Raw genomic sequence first — 21,324 nt, forward strand, 5'->3', positions numbered from 1 at the left:
CTGTTGATAATCAAGCACAAACCAGGAAGGCTGAAGAGCAATCTGGAAAGTTCTGTCACCTTTCAAGTCCAGGGCAAAGAGTTTTACACAGCTGTGTGGAATTTCTGCTTTTCTTTTCAAAACTCAATGTAGACCTGCCATAGGCATTTCTCCCTTGGAAACTTAGTTTTCACTCCTGTGTTCTGAGGAATTCCCGAGGCTCCTGACGACCCGTCTGAGGCGGGCTTGAGGCCGCGGCCCCGGGATTTGTCGAGTCATTCGTCTTGTCCCGGTGCCCGCCCGGTGGGGGATGGGCGCGGCCGCCACAAGTTTGGGGGCTGGACCCCCCAGAGAGGCCTCGCGACGGGCTGAGGATGAGGGGGAAGTTCAGGGCAACAGAAACACTACCATTATCTAATGAGACTCACAATAAACACCCCTCTTTATTCGCGGGGGGGAAGGGCAGGGCGGGGTGTGCGCTGGGGGAGCGGGACCCCGACTCGGCGTGAGGCGCTCGGCCGGACGCCTGTCCGCCTAGGGCGGGTCTCGGGAACGGCGGGGCCCGCCCGGGCCGGGGGGAGGGGGCATCGAGGTCGGGCGGCGGAGACAGCCCGCTCCGGACGCCTGGACGACTCCACGCCGGGTTTTCACGCCGCCCGCTCCCCATTCTCCCTCCCCTCAAGTCGAGCCCCGGGCAAGTCCGCGGACGCAGCGCTCAACGAGCGGACTGATCCCTCCGCCCGGCCTCTCGGGACGGCAGCCCGCTCCGCGCCAGATTCGGCCCCAAAGCTCCAGTCTTCACAGCAGAGCATTTTATGAGTGGCATTAGTCGAGTCTGGGGTTTCTCTTCAGAGGGCAGGAGGGCTGCGAAAAGTAGTCCCTTCTCGGCGTTTCTGCGGAGGGATCCATCGGAGCGGCGCTACCTGTAACTATATAAGGAAGCGCCGGGGAGGCGGAGAGCAGGCAGTTTCGTGAAGGCTGAGAACTGAGTTGCGGTTCTTCTGTGTTCGCTGTCGCCACCACCACTTGGTGAGTAGGGGTCCTGGGGGTCTCGCGGCCGCGGGGGGCGCGGGGGGTCGACTTGCCCGCTGCGGCAGAGGGGGCAGCCGAGGCCTTCAGTCACCCGGGGCCCGCTAGCAGCAGGGTGATCCTGAGGGGGAGGAACGCGGCAAAATGGCGGCCGTTCCCCGTCTCTCGGAGGGAGAAGCCGGACTCGCAGCGGGCTGTGAGGTGGGAGAGGGAAGATGAGGGACGGGGGAGGGAAGATGAGGGACGGGGGAGGGGACTGCGGCTGGAAAGGAAACGCGAGAGGCCCGTGAGGCCTCCATGGCGGCGGGGCCCAGCTTTTCGGGGAACGGGGTTGGGCAGTGTGTGAGGGAATCGAACATTAGGGCCCGGTTTGACTCGAGCGAGAACTCGGTTTCCCGTCCCAGTAAGGGGACGTTAACTGCCGATGCCACGGAGCCGTCGTGCACGCGCGATGGGGGAGGGGACCCGCTCGCCCCCGCGGTTACGAGACGTCATCCCTTCTGTGGGCTCATAAGCGAGGGTGGGGCCGCCTGCCGGGATATGTGGAGGGAGAGTTTTTCTCGTCTCGGGGCACAGGGTTTGGGCGTGGGGTGGTCTCTGCGCTGTTGGCAGGGGACACACAGCCAGTGAGGGGGGAGGGTAAGTGAGGCCCGCGCATTGACTTGGGTCAGGTTTCCCTGCTTTTCTTTCTTAAGTGCATGAAACGTTGGTTTTGATCTTATTTGTCAAGCTTTCGAGTTTTTGGGCAGGTTAGTCATTTGGCTAGTACATAGTGACGCATAACTTTGTAGCACTAGGTATGTGTTGACCTCTGAATTACTTGTTAAACGCTGGGGGTTTTTTTTGTGTTATTTTTTTTTTGTTCCAACAGACAATGCAGATCTTTGTGAAGACCTTGACGGGTAAGACCATCACCCTGGAGGTGGAGCCCAGTGACACCATCGAGAACGTCAAGGGGAAGATCCAAGAAAAAGAGGGCATCCCCCCAGACCAGCAGAGGTTGATCTTTGCCGGGAAACAGCTGGAAGATGGGCGCACCCTGTCTGACTACAACATCCAGAAAGAGTCCACTCTGCACCTGGTCCTCCGCCTCAGAGGTGGGATGCAGATCTTCGTGAAGACCTTGACCGGTAAGACCATCACCTTGGAGGTGGAGCCCAGTGACACCATCGAGAACGTCAAGGCCAAGATCCAAGACAAGGAGGGCATCCCCCCAGACCAGCAGAGGTTGATCTTTGCCGGGAAACAGCTGGAAGATGGGCGCACCCTGTCTGATTACAATATCCAGAAAGAATCCACTCTGCACTTGGTCCTCCGCCTCAGAGGTGGGATGCAGATCTTCGTGAAGACCTTGACCGGTAAGACCATCACCTTGGAGGTGGAGCCCAGTGACACCATCGAGAACGTCAAGGCCAAGATCCAAGACAAGGAGGGCATCCCCCCAGACCAGCAGAGGTTGATCTTTGCCGGGAAACAGCTGGAAGATGGGCGCACCCTGTCTGACTACAATATCCAGAAAGAATCCACTCTGCACTTGGTCCTCCGCCTCAGAGGTGGGATGCAGATCTTCGTGAAGACCTTGACCGGTAAGACCATCACCTTGGAGGTGGAGCCCAGTGACACCATCGAGAACGTCAAGGCCAAGATCCAAGACAAGGAGGGCATCCCCCCAGACCAGCAGAGGTTGATCTTTGCCGGGAAACAGCTGGAAGATGGGCGCACCCTGTCTGATTACAACATCCAGAAAGAGTCCACTCTGCACCTGGTCCTCCGCCTCAGAGGTGGGATGCAGATCTTCGTGAAGACCTTGACCGGTAAGACCATCACCTTGGAGGTGGAGCCCAGTGACACCATCGAGAACGTCAAGGCCAAGATCCAAGACAAGGAGGGCATCCCCCCAGACCAGCAGAGGTTGATCTTTGCCGGGAAACAGCTGGAAGATGGGCGCACCCTGTCTGATTACAACATCCAGAAAGAATCCACTCTGCATCTGGTCCTCCGCCTCAGAGGTGGGATGCAGATCTTCGTGAAGACCTTGACCGGTAAGACCATCACCTTGGAGGTGGAGCCCAGTGACACCATCGAGAACGTCAAGGCCAAGATCCAAGACAAGGAGGGCATCCCCCCAGACCAGCAGAGGTTGATCTTTGCCGGGAAACAGCTGGAAGATGGGCGCACCCTGTCTGACTACAACATCCAGAAAGAGTCCACTCTGCACCTGGTCCTGCGCTTGAGGGGAGGTGTCTAAGTTCTCCCTTTTAAGCTTTTGACAAATTTCGTTGCACTTTTCTTTCAATAAAGTTGTTGGCATTCTCAAATAGTGTAATTTATTTATTTTTAATAAGTGTTTCCAGAAGATTTTTAATTAGGGGTGGGGTGTGAGGGATCAATGTTTCGGTCTACCAGATGATTCTGTGGTAACCTGGAGGTAAGAAATGTCAGTAAAAGGTGGCCTTAATATGGAACTGTAGTGGGTGAGTATAAATAAAAACCAGACAAGTTGGAGGTTGCAGTTAGAATTTTCCATGTGGACGCTTAGATGTAGATGTAAAACTAGTGTATCTGTGTCAATCCCAATCTCCCAATTCATCACCCCCCCCCCCCCCCGCCACTTTCCCTCTTGGTGTCCATATGTTTGTTCTCTAGGATGTGGCAGTTTAATTTTTACTGAAGTCTCATTAGGCGTTATGCTAGAAAGTTTAGTAGGAGTTAGTAGAGAAAGCTATTGTCATCATTTTTGCTAAGATAAGATTGTCAAGATTCCTTAATTTTATGTGACTAGATGAAAGATTTGTATATAGCTAAATTGGTGGGTGAAGCAGTTGGCTCTTGGGTCTTTTATAGTAGTGACATTTACCCAATCAAATGCTACTGGTAAGTATCTTTGTATGTCATAACTAGAGCCAAAGGTGAAAGTTGCAGGGAAGTTGGTTTAATATAAGGAGCTGGCGCTGGTTGGTAGGTACCCCTGAAGTCAGAGGCTTATTTGAAGGACTCGAAATAAGGGATTTTTCTCTCCAAAGAGCATCACGCCCGCCAGCTTCTCCCTTCCACTCTTCCACTTTTAGGGTATGCATGTGTAACTTCTGATGCAGAGGAAATTTTGTATTACTGCCAGTCCTAAAATACCTGAAGTCAACAGGCTTAAGTCCTCGCTTTAGGGAATCACAACTAGGAAATGCCATTTGAGAAGTTTGTCTTAGGCAAATCCGTTACTTATTGTGGGTTTTCACTTTATTGACACGAGAACATGTATAGTTCACTGGGTTTCCATGATTCACCCATGCAAATGAACATACAGGTCGAGAAGCAACACTACAAAAATCCTTGGAACTCCACCAGCACCTGTAACCATGTCCAGTCACTGAATAGTTCTTGTGTAAGTAATTTTATTGCTCATTAAAAATAAGTGGTCATAGCATAGGAGAAAAACCTCAATAGCATCTTGAAAATGATGGCTCTGCAGGACAGGTTTTGCAAGGTTCTTAAGGCCGTGTTAGTGATGAGTGCTTTGTCTTCAAGTGTGAGACGGTCAGTGGCTAGTGATGCTTCAGAACGTGGGGCTGGGTCAGCTCATGGGGGGGACCATGTGTGTGACACGCAGAAGGATCTTGGCATTAGAGCATAAAGCTCTGTGGGCGTCCTAGGGGTGGGGATGCTCAATGGAGAACTTGCTGAGGAACACGTGGCTCCTTCCTGTCAAGTTTAACGAAAGGAATTGCTAATTACAGGTGTGAACACTAGAAAAGATTTGAAAAACAATTACATTAAAATCAGTGATGGTACAAAATATATATAAATATATTAAATACTAAAATATGCATAAGGTATAGTACAAACATTAAAATCAATGATGAAGTGAAAGTTCCACATAAGCTTACTCCCAGGAAAATGAGTATTATTTGCCTATTACTGTTTCTAATTACAATGTATACATACATTGTGTTTTATAAAGTCAAAGGTAGCCCACCTAAGTTCCTAAGTAGTTAACCATATTCCTTTCCAGTGATAACTAATTTTAAAGTTTGGTATTCCTTTGGGCTTTCCTCCTGTGTAGTAAATACATATAGTTGTATACATAAATACAAATAGGACCATTCACAATATAGTGTTTCTCAGCTTTTTTTTTAAAAACTAGGTAATTATGGACATCTTTCCATGCCAGCATATCAAGATCTCCATCATTCTTTTTAATACTCTAGTATTTCATTGTATAGATGACCTGTGACTACATCCTTATACACGTATCTGTCATATACTAATATTTTGAAAGGATAACAAAAATACAAGATTTCTATTTAATAAGGTTCTTGGGGATAATTTTAAAAATCAGCCTTAAAACACTTTTATAAATAATGATTACTGTGTTTGTTACTGTCTCATATTTTCCTACTTTTATTTTTTTGAGTAGATGATACTTTAATGTGTTTCAGACATATAAAAAGTTTAAAACAGTATATAATGAAGTCTTCAATTTTGTCTCCCAGCCACTTGGTTCTCCACCTCCCCCAGTATGTGCTTTCAGAGTTTCTCTATGCATGTACAAGCAACTACTAATTATTAATTCCCCTTTATGCAAAAGGTAGCATACTGGCTTGCAGTCTGTCCTGCACCATGCTTTTTCACTTTGTCTTTTATAGTTTTGACAGAGTTCTAATATCCTTTCATTCTGTATAAAGGAAAAATACCTTTCATGTAATTTTCTCAAGAATAAAGACCACGAGAGCAACACAATCCCTAGTGAACATTTACAGGACCCTTCACCCAACAAATACAAGCATGACAGGAAAAATAATGGTATAGTGATGAATGAGAAGCGTTTCTATCATCAAGGGATTCTGAGTCTATTTAAAGAACAGAGATGCTAGACTTGCTCAGTTTCGTTGAATGATCTTAAAGCACCCCAAAGTTTAGTTTCACACTTGAGTTAATACTATGTAAGGATTCATTTACATAGATGTGATTGTGTGAATCTTGAATAAACCAGAAGAAAAATGCGTGGCTCATACTTGTTTAGTGTTCCTTTTTATGTTTTGTCTGAAAGCACAACGAAGTCCTCGTCAAGTTATTATAAATATGGTCCTCAGAGAGGTATGCTGTTTAGAGGTGGCAAGCGCTTTTTAACTCAAGGATGTCAGCCTTAGTGTGCAGTGCTATCTCTGCCGGAAGAGGGAGCTACTGGAACAGACTTTGGTTTAGTCATAAAGCCTGCAGCGCCCCCAAGCGGTGTGGTTGACTAGGCAATATGTGCTTTTACTTCTCTGTTTCTCACAGTGGGTTGTTTACTTATTAGTAAAAGTTAATTTACTGTCCTCCCAAATGCCTTTTACTTTATCCTGTTTCTGCCAGTCCTGAAGCCATCTCTTTTTTTTTTTTTAATTTATTTTTTTGCTGCGTTGGGTCTTCGCTGCTGCATGCAGGTTTTTCTCTAGTTGCTGCGAGCGGGGCTACTCTTCATTGAGGTGCGCAGGCTTCTCATTGCGGTGGCTTCTCTTGTTGTGGAGCACAGGCTCTAGGCGCACGGGCTTCAGTAGTTGTGGCTCGCGGGCTCAGTAGTTGTGGGTCGCGGGCTCTAGAGCACAGGCTCAGTAGTTGTGACGCACGGGCTTAGTTGCTCCGCGGCATGTGGGATCTTCCCGGACCGGGGAACCCATCCTTGGTTCGATTGCATTGGCAGGTGGATTCTTAACCGCTGCGCCACCAGGGAAGCCCCAAGCCATCTCCTTTTCCATTCCAGCTGGAATGACGCCATAGCATCGAATGTAGCTATTATTCAACGTAGATTCTCTGTTTCTTACAGTATCTCATCAGATCTAACCCCTCAAAATACCCTTCTCCCTGCTTCTCTTATCTGCTGACCACTTTCTTTTTCCCCATATGCTCCCTAACATTTTCTACTTCCTTGTTTCACTCCAGCTGCTCCCTCTTTCTAAAATACCACCTTTCCCCTATGTCTGACTTTAAAAAAAAAAAGTCTATAGCCTTGGCTGCAGTAAGGAAAAAGCTGGGTTCCTGGGACAGCACAGAGAGGTTATATCGCAGCCCAGAGAAGGCGTGTATAGGATGGCAAGAGGTCACTGGCAGAATTTCCTGAGGCAGGAGGCTGGCTGAGCAGCAAGGAACTATCAGCACAGATTTGTGGAAAGTGGAAGCATTCCTCAGAAACCCCCAAAAATATCAGGGAAGGGAAACTGGTAAGTGGACTTCCTAGAGGTGGTCACACACAATGCAGAACAGGTGGGTCATATGGGCTTTAAAGGAAATGCTGACTCCTCCACACTGGCCCACACAGACACTGGGTCACAACTCCCTGCCCCCTCCTCCCTATTGGTCATTCCCCTGGCATAGTCCAACCTGATGGGCTTCACTAGAGTTTTCAAAGGTCCCCACCCCCACCCCCGGAAATGCTTGAGATTGTAAAAAATACATTGTATCCAATATATGAAAATTACAAGATTGAATTTAAATATTTTAGAATCTTCAAAAGGTAACACATAAACTGGCACAGACTTCAACGCTGACATAGGGACTTGTATTTAAATGGGGGTACTTTTTAATGCAAGATATAATATGAAATGCTTTATATTTGGCTGTGGCATCCAAAGTAAAAATGTCTAGGGCCTACATTGGTCTTAAAATGGCCCTGTTCTTTTCTTTCATTTAAAAAGAAATTGAAAACAGATTAGACATTTTTTTTTTCAAATGTTTCCCTGCCAAAAGAGAATTTTGAAAGTTTTTGGAATAAATCATCCCAAGAATGTCAGTATAGCTGATTTATTTTTTGATCCAGGATCCAGTAAAGTTTCATGCTTTGCATTGGTTATTATATATCCTTTATGTTTCTCTCTCTTTTTTTTTTTTTTGGTTTGGTTGTGAAATGATTCTTTATTTACGTGCTCCTTTATTGAAACACTTCCCTTTCTAGTTTTTAACTAACTGGGCATTGCATGGCACCACTGTTGATGTCATCTTTCATGTCGTGATGGTGGTGGACATCAGCACAACACCTCACAGACCGGGCAGTCCTCAGGGTCTCTTGATGGTTCCAAGAGAATTCTCTAACCAAAGACCGGTGCTGCATCTGTCGGGCAATGTTGACAATCTTGTCAAAGTGATACTCCCACTGTGCTTAATGTTTTTCTGCTTCTTTCCGTCTCTTGGCCGTTCCTTGAGGACTTTTTGATGATCAGCGCAGAGGCAAAACGTACCGCCTCAGTCTGAGCCTGTTGGTTCTGAATGATCAGTTTCACTGTCATCCTCAGATGCCTCCAGTCACTGGTTGCCTTGGCGATGTCATCACCAACCTTTTTTGGAGACAGACCTAGAGGGCAGATCTCAGGGGTCAGGGCAGATGTGGCACTGAATTCCCCACCAGTGTACCTCAGGCACACGACTTTGAGAAACCGTGGGTAGGTGGCCGTACTTTAACCGTATCTCTGTTGTCAGGCCTGAGGGCCTCTTCTATCCTAGTGCAGGGGAGAGCTAACCTTCTCTCCCTTCACACAACACCCCTCCTCTGTCTCTCTTGTTTTTTGGCCGTTCAGCGTGGCCTGTGGGATCTTAGTTCCCTGACCAGGGATTGAACCCAGGACCTCAGCAGTGAGAGGCAAAGTCCTAACCACTAGACTGCCAGGGATTTCCCCACACCCTCTCTTTCTCTTAATCTAGAACAACCCTATGCCTTTTGTATTTCCTAGGACACTGACTTTGAAGAACCAGGCCAGCCGATTTAACAAATGTCTCCCATTCTGGATTTGTCTGATCGTTTCCTCATATGTGTGTGCCATTTTGAAAAATATATATAATAGAACACATTTATTGTCTCCCAATTTGCACTCCACCTGTCTGTCCCTTCATCTTTCCGTCTCAGCTAATATCTCCTCCATGTCTTCCTGTTCCAGCCAAAGCCTTTACCTCTCTTTCTGTCACCCATCCAGTCCAATTCATCAGCAAATCCCATCCACTCAGCCTCTAAAACATAGCCAGACTCTTGTGGCTCTTTCTCCAGGCCAACACCCTGATCCGAGGCACCGATTTCTTTCATCTTAACCCCCCAACTGGTCTCTGCTCCCACTTGGGCCCTGGATGATCCACCCTCCTCCCAGTAGTGTGGGATGTGCAGATTTCCAGAAAGCTGATGGCTTGAGCCTATGTCCCTCATTCCTCATTTCTGACTCTCTCTTTGGGCAAATACAACAATCAAGAGGGTGTGAAGGGCATGGGGAGGGGGATGAGGCCCAGGGGACCCCCAGAAGGTGACAGTGTGTCAGCACATGGACCGCCGGCCCTCGTGTCCGGGTCTTCCTGCTTGCTGGTTTGCCATCCCAGTTAGTTATTGAAAACAAGAAGCCCTCCCCTGCTTAAAAATCCCCAAAGACCAGCCATCCTATCTCTTGGCCTCATTGCTGCCGTTCTGCCCCTATTCATTCTCCCTTAGCTGCACAGTTTTCTTTACGGCTTAGGAACAGCCCGAGGCTTTTCCTGCTTCAGGGCCTTTGCACTCATCTCTGCCTGGAATGCCCTCCCCTAGATCTTCCCATCAGAGGACCCACCTCCTCTCTCAGGGTTCAACTCCAACCTCCCTTCCATGACCACCATTTTAAACTAGTCCACTGGCTCTCAACTAGTCTCATCCCATGATCCACTCCTAGGTCCTTCGTAGCGCTTCTCAGTATCTGGAATTTTCTGACTGGTTGGATATTTGTCTACTGTTAGTTCCCCTACCTGTTAGCATACTGATAACTCAGTCCTCATCATGCACGGCACGCACTTCAATGCGAAACTTCTTCGTTGTCCTTTTTTTTTAAAAAAATTTTTTGGCTGCTCTGCCTGGCATGTGGGATCTTAGTTCCCCGACCAGGGATCAAACCTGTGCCCCTTGCACTGGAAGCTCAGAGTCTTAACCACTGGGCCGCCAGGGAAGTCCCAATCCGAAACTTCTTAACGACTCTGAGACCAAGGCACGGTGAACGTCCAGATTTTATTGATGCAGAAACTGAGGCACAGAGAGGTACAGGGAGGGCACCAGGCAGTCTGGCCCCAGTTCCACACTCTTTTTTTTTTTTTTGAATGTTATAGAATATATATTTGTACAGATTTTTATTTATTTTTTTGTATTTTTAATTTTTTAATACAATTTTAAAGGTTACCTCCCATTTACAGTTATTACAAAGTATTGGCTCTATTCCCTGCGTTGTACAGTACATCCCTGAGCCTACCTTACACCCAGTAGTTTGTACCTCCCACCCTCTCCCTACTGATAACCACTAGTTTGTTCTCTGTATCTGTGAGTGGGCTTCTTTTTTATGATATTCACTAGTTTGCTGTATTTTTTAGATTCCACATTTAAGTGATATCATACAGTATTTGCCTTTTTCTATCTGACTTATTTCACTTAGCATAATGACTTCCAAGTCCATCCATGTTGCTGCAAATGGCAACATTTTGTTCTTTTTTTATGGCTGAGTAGTATTCCATTGTATACATGTACCACATCTTCTTTATCCATTCATCTGTGGATGGGCACTCAGGTTGCTTCCATATCTTGGCCATTGTAAACAAGGCTGCTAGGAACACTGGGGTGCATGTATCTTTTTGAATTAGTGTTTTTGTTTTTTCCGGTTATATATCCAAGAGTGGAATTGCCCAGCTCCACGGTCTTAACCACTGTGCTCTCAGATCCCCGTGGAAGCACCACGAAAATTGGGTTTTTTTCTGTTTTATTGCTTGGACTGCAGCTCTCGGTGCTTGGAACCCAAAGCGTCTGATTCAGGCTCCGATTCCAAGAAGAAGCCTTTTATCTTCTTGCTGGGCTGGGTGGTAGAGCCATCACAGCAAGCCCAGGGCCTCAAGAATGGTCTGTCGTGTCGCACATTTAGGAGCGGCAGGATGAACGGCTTCAGGGAAGTCTCAGGGATGACTCATTGGCGTGGATAAAAGAAAGACAAGGCCAAGTTGTTAGAAGTTCATAGCTCGATTCCAAGAAGCTAACCACACATGGCTATTTACATTTAAATTAATTAAAATTAAATAAAATGAGTTCATCCATTGCACTGGCCACATGTTAAGAGTCTAGTAGTGGGGGAATTCCCTGGTGGTCTGGTGGTTAGGATTCGGCCCTTTCATTGCTGTGGCCTGGGTTCAATCCCTGGTCGGGGAACTAAGATCTGGCAAGCTGTGTGGCGAGGCCAAAATTAAAAAAAAAAAAAGTTTAGTAGAAACATGTGACTAGTGGACATGTTTCCATCATGGCAGAAAGTTCTGTTGGATGGTGTGGTGTAGGTGGACCATCACTTAGTTAAGCATCCTTCTACTGTTGGCTATTCACGTTGCTTCCAATATTTTTCTACTATAATCAGTGGAACAAGATTATGACTATTCTTTTTTTTAATGTGGTTTTCTTTTTTTTTTTTAAATTATTTATTTATTTATTTATTTATGGCTGTGTTGGATCTTCGTTTCTGTGCGAGGGCTTTCTTCAGTTGCGGCAAGTGGGGGCCACTCTTCATCGCGGTGCGCGGGCCTCTCACTATCGCGGCCTCTCTTGTTGCGGAGCACAGGCTCCAGATGCGCAGGCTCAGTAATTGTGGCTCACGGGCCTAGCTGCTCCGCGGCATGTGGGATCTTCCCAGACCAGGGCTTGAACCTGTGTCCCCTGCATTGGCAGGCAGATTCTCAACCACTGCGCCACCAGGGAAGCCCCCTGTTTTTTTTTTTTAATAAGGTTTTATTTTGTTTTGTTTTGGCTTCACTGCGTGGTTTGTGGGATCTTAGCTCCCCGACCAGGGATTGAACCCAGGCCCTCGGCAGTGAGAGTGCAGAGTCCCAACCACTGGACCACCAGGGAATTCCCTATATGGCTATTCTTACACATAGATCTTTGCCCATGTGTGCATGTATATCTGATAGATACGCTTCTCAAGGGAACTTGTGGGTCAAAGGGCACATGCTTTTTAAATTTAGACAGACTTTGCCAAGTCCCCCTCCAAAGAGGTTACACAAATTTACACCCTGCCAACAATAATCAACAGCCCCTGTTTCCCCACACCATGGCCAGCACTGGGGCTTCTCAAACTTTTATCTTTGCTTGTCCGCTAGGTGAATAATGGTATCTTACAATAGTTTTAATTTGAAAATTATTTTAAGCTTCCCCTAACCTCATTCATTATTTCACTGACAAAAGCACTTTCAATATGAAAAGCATTTCTCCAAGTTCTTTGTATCTTAGTTGGGGACTTTGTCCTTCAGGGCAGCGTCTACTGTTTATATTGATTGCCTCACCCGTCACTGGTGTTGAACTGTGTGCTGCTAATTATTAGCTATGGTGGATTCAGAAGGAAGGGTAGAATTGGATATGGAACGCCCAAAGCTACAACAAATTATAAAAGGGCCCAGCTGTCACTTAAAAGAAAAGTATGATGTTTCTCATAAGAGACTCCATTATCAGGTACAGATTGTTCATTTAACTGCACAGGTAAGGGGCTGTCACCTAGTCCTTTTCCACATGAGTAATTGACTTTTTGCTCTCGGAATGCAAATCTGCAGTGGCAGATACACAGGACTGTTGACTTTTAAACTGTGTAACATTTTTTTTTTTTTTTTTTTTTTTTAGAAATTCACGTTCTTTTATTTATTTATTTATTTATTTATGACTGTGTTGAGTCTTCGTTTCTGTGCGAGGGCTTTCTCCAGTTGCGGCAAGTGGGGACAACTCTTCATCGCGGTGCGCGGGCCTCTCACCATCGCGGCCTCTCTTGTCGCGGAGCACAGGCTCCAGACGCGCAGGCTCAGTAATTGTGGCTCACGGGCCCAGTTGCTCCGTGGCATGTGGGATCTTCCCAGACCAGGGCTCGAACCCGTGTCCCCTGCATTGGCAGGCAGATTCTTAACCACTGAGCCACAAGGGAAGCCCTCTTATGTGTCTTTTTAAAATCACAATTTAAAATGTTTAAAAAACAAGCGCACCAAATATGTCATAATATTAAGGTTCAAGAGAGCCGGATGCTGAATATGTTATTCCCTGTCCTCTCATGAATGTTAAAATATTCCACAATCAGGAAAAAATTCTGAAAGTAGTTCTTTAGGGTACATGGGCAAAAAAAAACTGTGATGTAGAATCTTTTTAGACTTTATGCAAATCTTTAGACTTTAAAAGCAGCAATAGGGCTTTGATTATCTTTTTAAAATTATAAATTTATTTATTTACTTACTTATTTATTTGGCTGCGTTGGGTCTTCACTGCTGTGCACAGGCTTTCTCTAGTTGCACGAGCAGCGAGCGGGGGCTGCTCTTCGTTGCAGTGCACGGGCTTCTCATTGCGGTGGCTTCTCTTGTTGCAGAGCATGGGCTGTAGGCGCGCAGGCTCAGTAGTCGTGGCTCGCGGGCTCTAGAGCGCAGGCTCAGTGGTTGTGGTGCACGAGCTTAGTTGCTCTGCAGCATGTGGGATCTTCCCAGACCAGGGCTCGAACCCGTGTTTCCTGCATTGGCAGGCAAATTCTTAACCACTGCGTCACCAGGGAAGCCCCATATCTTTTCAAAATTAAAAAAATACATATACACAATTTAAAAAAATTCAACTGTATTGCTTTGATTATCTATTGCTGCTTCATAAACCATTCCGAACTTAGCGGTGGAAAACCACTATGATCTATTATGCTGATCTCCCAGGGTTCTGGGGTGAGTGGGCTCAGCAAGGTGGTCGCTGCAGGGATCTCTCATGTGCTTGGGGTCAGAAATGGCTGGAGGAGTCAGGGAGGCTTCCTCCCTCACTCGTTTGGCATCGGGAGCTGGTTTTGGCTGGGACCTCAGTGGGGGCTCTTGCCAGAACTCTACACAGAGCAACTTCATGTGGTCAGAGGTTCCTCCCAGCATGGCGGCTGGTTTCCAAGAGCCAGCAGCCCTTGAGAGCCAGACGAACACTGCATCACTTCTGCCACCTTCTGTGCATTAGAAGCAAGTACAGCTAGAAGGTACAACTTCAAGGTCATGTTATTAAAAAGGAATCTGGTTGTCCTCCACTCACTTTCCCTCTGCCCTTGGGCTTGAATGGGGACAGGGTGCCAGTGAGCCAGCTCTGACCCTCGCGGGTGGGGTAAGTGTGTGGCAGAGCAGCGAGACAGCTGCCTAAACATTCAAGGGGAAGAGAATTAGTTTCTACCTTTTTGTTCTGGTTTTTGCTTTCTTCCCCCTGCCCCCAATGTGGTTAAAAAACACATAACATATAATGTACCATCTTAACCATTTTTAAGTATGCAGTTCAGTAGTGTTAACTATATGCACATCATTGTACAACAGATGCCCAGAACTTCTGCATCTTGCAAAACTAAAAGTCACTGAATAACAACTTCCCACCCCACTCCACCCAGCCTCTGGCAACCAGAATTCTACTTTCTGTCTCTATGAGTTTTACTACTCTGGGTACCTCATATAAGTGAAATCATACAGTATTTGTCTTTTTTGTGACTGGCTTATTTCACTTAGCATAATCTCGTCAAGGTTCATCCATGTTGTACCATGTGACCGGATTTCCTTCCTAATTTTTAAGGCTGAAAAATATTCCATTGTATGTGTATACTACGTTTTGTTTATCCATCCATCAGTGGACTCTTGGATTGCTTCGACCTCTTGGCTGTCATAAATAATGCTGCTATTTGCATGGATGTGCAAATATCTCTTTGAGATCCTGCTCTGAATTCTTTCGGGTATATACTCAGAGATGGAGTTGGTAGATCATATGGTAGTTCTATTTTAATTTTTTGAGGAATTGCCATACTGTTTTCCATAATGGCTGCACCATTTTACATTCCCACCAACAGTGCCCAAAGGTTCCAATTTCTTCACATCCTTCCCAACACTTGTTATTTTCTGTTTTGTTTGTTTGTGTGTTCATTTTGTTTTGATAGTAGTCATCCTAATGTGTGTAAGGTGATATCTCACTGTGGTTTTGATTTGCATTTCTCTGATGATCAGTGATGTTGAGAATCTTTTCATATGCTGGTTAGCTATTTGTATAACATCTTTGTAGAAATTTCTATTCAGGTTCTTTGTCCATTTTTAAATCGGGTTATTTGATTTTGGGGTTGTGGAGTTGTAAGAGCTCTTTATATATTCTGGATTAACCCCTTAGTAGATATATGATTTGCAAATATTTTCTGCCATTCTGTAGGTTGCCTTTTCGCTCTGTTGACTGTGTCCTTTGGTGCATAACAGACTTCACCTTTACATGGATAAATGTCAAAGAATTTGCAGGCATGTTTTAAAGCTACCACAAGCATGAAAGGGTTTTGGGGGGGGGGGAAATGTCTCCCTCTGCTCTGACTGCCTTCCGCAGAGATAACCTCTGTTACTGGTTTCTTGTGCAGCTTTCCAGATGTTTTCTTTGAGGATTTGTGATGTAAAGTTTCCATAGAAATTGTGCACAGTTTGTATTTATGCAAAATGAACTACGAGGTGGACCTTGGATCCTCTGGAACAGGTCTCTCAGGACCTCATAACCCTCATTTGTAACATAGGACAGTTGGAGTGGGTGATTTGCAAAGACCCTACATCCTGGATGAACACGGGCCACATGCTGGAAAAGAGCACTTTCCCACATGCTTCTGGAGCCTCCTTTCACTCGGTTTATGGAGGTTTGCTCTTGCCTTGGAAGGTGATTTCTTAAAGGAGAAAGCATTTGCTCTGAGCAGAGTCTGAGTTGTTATTTCACGGGACTCTAAGAGTTTGTGTTTTGTTTCACTTAAATAAGAACACATTTCCTCTTCTCAGTTCTGTGCTGGGCAAAACTCTAATTTCAGTTCTTACTTTTCAGAAATTGCAAAGGATGTGAAACGTAGCACAGGAAGAAACAAATCTGCTGCCTTGGCCTAAGATTCTTCTCCAATCTGAGATTCTTAGTGTTGAATGAAAAAGGTTCTCAGACACCAGTGAGTGTCATGATGGGCTGGATTGTGGATTAACAATGCAGAATTCTTGGAGTTTCAATCCACACCCACTAAATCAATCTTTGGACTTGGCTATAAATATACAACTTCACTTATCATGGAAGAAAAGATCCAATTTACAATAGCAACCATAATGATGAAATATTTAGCAGCAAACTTCTCAAGGAATGTGGAGGATATAAATATAAAAGGTGTTAAAATTCTACTATTAAATATAAAAGGAAGCTTGGATGAGTGGCGAGATGATCTTTGTTCTTAGAGAAGAAGAATCCATTTTGGAATGATGTCAGAGTTCCCTAAATATAGCCAGAAATCAATGCAATCTCAGTTAAATAACCAACAGGAAATTATGGGGGACTTTGAGAAAATGGTGCTGAAGTACACAGAAAAAAGTGAATACATGAGAATTGTCAGGAAAATTCTGGAAATGGAGACTAGAGAGGGGAGATTAGCTTTACCAAATATTATAATGAATTATAAAGGTGGAGTATTAGATACAGTTGGCCCTAGAGAAGGAATGGCTGGATTGAGCATTGTCATAAGAGAAAAATCCAGAGAGATGAAAGTATATAAAGAAACTGGCTTGTTAAAGATGGTGACTTCATTCAATGGAGAAAGGACTTGTAATACATTGGATTGGCATAACTGGATTCCTTTCTTACTCCATAGCTGAAAACAAATTAATTCCAAATAGAGCAGAGATATAAAAATAGAAACACCTACAAATCACTGGAAGAGAATATAGATTTTTAAAAAATTCTTGGTTTGGGAGACTTTTCTGAATATAACACAAAACTAAGAATTCATAGAAAAAGTAAATCTGATCACGAGAAAATAAAATTTCATCTTTTGCAAAATATTGAAGGCAAAGCTGACTTGGAAAATATATTTGTAACTCTGATGTTAGGCAAAGAATTGGTGTCCTTCATATACAAAGAGCGAGTGCTAACAAACAAGCCAGTAGAAAAAATGATCACAGGAGGTCAATGTGAAGTTCACAAATGGCTGATAACTATATGAAAAAATGTTCGGCCTCATTTATAATGAAAAGAAGTGCAGAGCCAAGCAATTAGTAATTTTTCACCTCTCCAGTGTGCGAAAATGAAGAGTTTGATAATACCCAACTGTTGAGGATACAGAGAAGGTTCTTGTGTATACTGTCACTGGGAGTATAAATGGTGATACTCTTTTTGGAGACTGGCTTGGAAAAGCTTTTCAAAATGAAAAAGGTGCATACTTTGGATCCAGCGGGCTCAGGGCTGGGTGTTCAATCCCATGGAAATGCAGGTGGCACTGGTGGTTGCCCCGCCAGGATCTTTCTCCTCCTTGGACCTCTGGGGCAGAACCCTGTCCTCTACAACGCATGTGTCCTGCGTGAATGCTGATGGGCCCACCCAGCAAGATGTAGACAGGGCCTCCAATAAGCCCCTAAAATAAGACTTTCTGGTAACTTTTAAACAGAAGCTGAAGTCAAAAGGACGGGGAAGCCACAGCTGGTTGGAGAGTCTTTCCAGGCAGAGGGAACAGCATGTGCAAAGGCTCGTGGCTGGAAGGAATAGCACCGTAGGGGTGTGGGTTCCTGGGTCATATCACTTTGAGGGCTCTGGGTGGTAAGTAAGGAAAAATCCAATCAAAAGCGACTCGAACAATAGAGACCTTTGTTACATTGCATAACAAGAAGCCAGAAATGGGGCTGCTCCAGTAGGGGTTAATTTAGTACCTGAACATCACCACAAGGACCCAGATTCTGGCTTTTCCCGTTGGCTGTCAGAGCACAGAATTGAATGAACTGTAATCCGTGGTTCACACCACAATCTCATCATTTGGTCCATTCAAGTCCTGCTTATGTTCTTTTTAACAGTTGGATTCCATCTATATGAACTGTGCGAATAAGCAAATCCAGAGAGACAGAAAGCAGATTAGTGGTTGTCAGGGGCTGGGGGAGGGGGAGCAGGGAGTGACTTTTTTAAAGAGTATGGGGTTTCTTTTGGGGGAGATAAAAATGTTCTGGAATTAGATGGTGGTGAGAGTTGTACAACATTATGAATGTACTAAAACCCACGGAATCGTACGCCTTCAAAGGCTGAACTTTATGGTGTGTGACTCAATAAAATTATTATTTTTAATAGGAGCACACCGTTTTGTTTTTTTTTGTTTTTTTAAATTTATTTTTGGCTGTGTTGGGTCTTCGTTTCTGCGCGAGGGCTCTCTCTAGTTGCGGCAAGTGGGGGCCTCTCACTATCATGGCCTCTCTTGTTGCGGAGCACAGGCTCCAGACGCGCAGGCTCAGTAGTTGTGGCTCACGGGCCTAGCTGCTCCGCGGCATGTGGGATCTTCCCAGACCAGGGCTCGAACCCGTGTCCCCTGCATTGGCAGGCAGATTCTCAACCACTGCGCCACCAGGGAAGCCCTAACATTGTTTTTTTTAAGAGGAAGTTAATGGACTTCCCTGGTGATCCAGTGGTTAAGACTCTGCCCTTCTACTGTGGGGGGCCCCGGTTCGATCCCTGGCTGGGGAACTAAGACCCTGCATATCATGTGATGCGGCCAAAAAGGGGGCAGGGGAAAAAATGTTAATTGGTTAACGAAAAAAAAAATTTTGGGCCATACCGCACAGCATGCAGGATCTTAGTTCTCCCACCAGGGCTTGAACCTGTGCCCCCTGCAGTGGAAGCGCAGAGTCCTAACCAGTGGACCGCCAGGGAATTCCCCTTGTTATTTTAAAGTAATCCATCATCCAAAATAAAAACCAAGACTTTGGCAATGACTGAGATCTGACTTTGTATGGTCCCCCCACCCTATTTTTCCTCACCATCCTCCAAAATCTGTCTTCAACATTGCCTTGTGTTTTCATATATACACACAAATATAGAGAGAGATGCAAACTGTGTGTGTGTGTTTTAAAACTTCCGTTGTTTTTAGCAGGGAGGGATAAATTGGAAGTTTGGGATTGACATATGCACACTGCTATATTTAAAATAGATAACCAACAAGGATCTACTGTATAGCACAGGGAACTCTACTCAATACTCTGTAATAACCTAAATGGGAAAAGAATTTGAAAAAGAATAGATACATGTATATGTATAACTGAATCACTTTGCTGTACACCTGAAACTAACACAACATTGTTAATTAACTATACTCCAATACAAAAAAAAAACAACTTCTGTTGTTTTTACCTTGGCATTATAACGATAACATATAATATCATAAGGATGCCAGGTCCTAGGCCTGAGGAGGGCTTTGCAAACTCTGCTGGCCAAGCACAGTCAGGGCTCTGTGAGCTGGGGAGGAGGGCCCGAGGAATGCCTGCTGGGCAGACCTCTGCTGTCGGAGTCTGCAGTGGAGCTTTTGGAGGTTTTCAACTCTGAAAAAAATTATGGTGCCCTCTCCCAAAGAAGTGATTCAAAATAACCACATGGCTCAGCAGTAAAGTGGGTAAAGCAAGTTTAACAGCTTGCTTGCTTGCTTGTTTATTTTTTTGGCCTCACCTCATGGCATGAGGAACTTCTCCGACCAGGGATTGAACCCGTGCCCGCTACAGTGGAAGCCCGGAGTTTTAACCACTGGACCACCAGGGAAGTCCTCTAACAGCTTTCTGATGATCTTCTCACGCTGGCCACTTGGATGCATTTAAAAAATATTAAATACAAAATCGTTTCAGAATTGTACAAGTGGAACAGGCGGCTGCGGGACAGGCGAGGGAGGGGCCTGACTTCATCAACTAGGCCTTTCTGTTTCTCTTGAATTTTGTAGCTCTTAGGCTCTGAAATCTGAAGACCTGGGTTCAGATTCAGGCTTGGTCACTGTCTGGTTGTGTGACCTTGGACAGGTCACTTCACTGCTCTGTGCCTCAGTTTCCTCATCTGGAAAGTAGGGATATTACGGGTTCTGACTTCAGAGGGTCAGCGTGAGGATTCAGTGAGCAAAGATATAAAGCATTCAGAACAGTGCCCAGCACAGTTCAGGGTCCCTAAATGTCAGCTATTATTTTTTAAAAATATTTATTTATTTATTTATTTTGGCTGTGCCAGGTCTTAGTTGCGGCACGTGGGCTCTTCATCGCACCATGTGGACTTCTTAGTTGCGGCATGCGGACTTCTTAGTTGCGGCATGCATGTGGGATCTAGTTCCCAGACCAGGGATTGAACCTGGGCCCCCTGCATTGGGAGCGTGGAGTCTTACCCACTGGACCACCAGGGAAATCCTAATGTCAGCTCTTATTATGATCAATATCTGTTATGGTTGAACTGTGTCCTCCAAAAAGGTACACGGAAGCCCTAATCCCCTCAGAACGTGACCTTGTTTGGAAATAGGGTCATTGCAGATTAGTGAAGATGAAGTCATATTGGAATAGGGCGGGCCCCTAATCCAAGATGACTGGTGAGACGCCTTTTTTTTTTTTAATTTAATTTTATTTATTTATTATTTTTATTTTGGGCTGCATTGGGTCTTCGTTGCTGCGCGCTGGCTTTCTCTAGTTGCGGCGAGCGAGGGCTACTCTTCCTTGCGGTGCGCGGGCTTCTCATTGCGGTGGCTTCTCTTGTTGCGGAGCACGGGCTCTTGGCGCGCGCAGGCTTCAGTAGTTGCGGCTCACGGGCTCTAGAGCGCAGGCTCAGTAGTTGTGGCGCACGGGCTTAGTTGCTCCGCGGCATGTGGGATCTTCCCGGACCAGGGCTCGAACCCGGCTCCCCTGCATTGGCAGGCAGATTCCTAACCACTGTGCCACCAGGGAAGCCCGAGATGCCTTTTAATGGGTCTGTGGGTCAGCGATCTGGGTACAGCTTAGCTGGGTGTTCTGTTCAGGGCCTCTGAAGACACACAGGGAGAAGCTGGCCACGTGATGAGATGTGTCTACAAGTCAAGGAACACCAAGGAAGCCAGCAACCACCAGAAGCTGGAAGAGGAAAGGAAGGATCCTCCCCTAAGAGCCCTCAGAGGGAACGTGACCCTGCCCACACCCTGATTCCAGATTTTAGCCCCCAGAATTATCAGAGAATACATCTCTGTATTTTAAGCCACCCCCTTTGTGGTACTTTATTACAGCAGCCCAAGGAGACTAATACAATATCTACTGAAAATTATTTGATAAAGTCAAAGAAAAGCAGTGCTTGAAAGCGATTCTTCCTCTATTTCTTCTTGTGCCCTGGAGCAGGGTGGAGGTGTCAGTTCCGAGTGCCCACAGCTGAGACCAGGCAGTAAGGGTGGCTTGTGAAGGTGTTCGGACTTTGTCCTGCAGGTCCTGAGAAGCTCCTGGAGGTTTTTTTTGTTTTGTTTTGTTTTTTTTAAAGATCTTATGTGGCCAATTTACTAGTTTTTATTTATTTATTTATTTATTTATGGCTGTGTTGGGTCTTCCTTTCTGTGTGAGGGC

The 21,324-nt window shown here is 45.5% G+C and overlaps 1 protein-coding gene and 2 pseudogenes across 1 annotated transcript; 1 reads left to right on the forward strand and 2 right to left on the reverse strand.

Annotated features, from left to right (window-relative positions):
- The first annotated feature begins 676 nt into the window (after positions 1-676).
- UBC (ubiquitin C) lies at positions 677-3,326 on the forward strand. Its single transcript, XM_036822927.1, has 2 exons — positions 677-1,008; positions 1,880-3,326. Exon 2 carries the CDS (start codon positions 1,883-1,885, stop codon positions 3,254-3,256), a length of 1,374 nt encoding a protein of 457 aa, XP_036678822.1. The 5' UTR covers positions 677-1,008; positions 1,880-1,882; the 3' UTR covers positions 3,257-3,326.
- Positions 3,327-7,936: 4,610 nt separating this feature from the next.
- On the reverse strand, positions 7,937-9,513 carry LOC118880030 (annotated as a pseudogene).
- LOC118880413 lies at positions 8,407-8,517 on the reverse strand (annotated as a pseudogene).
- Positions 9,514-21,324: the final 11,811 nt, after the last annotated feature.

Source organism: Balaenoptera musculus, chromosome 14 (assembly GCF_009873245.2).
Source record: "Balaenoptera musculus isolate JJ_BM4_2016_0621 chromosome 14, mBalMus1.pri.v3, whole genome shotgun sequence".
NCBI classification, from domain to species: Eukaryota; Metazoa; Chordata; class Mammalia; order Artiodactyla; family Balaenopteridae; genus Balaenoptera; species Balaenoptera musculus.

Excerpts from the sequence above, each read along its gene's own strand:
- UBC (XM_036822927.1), top strand. The coding sequence starts at position 1,883 with ATGCAGATCTTTGTGAAGACCTTGACGGGTAAGACCATCACCCTGGAG.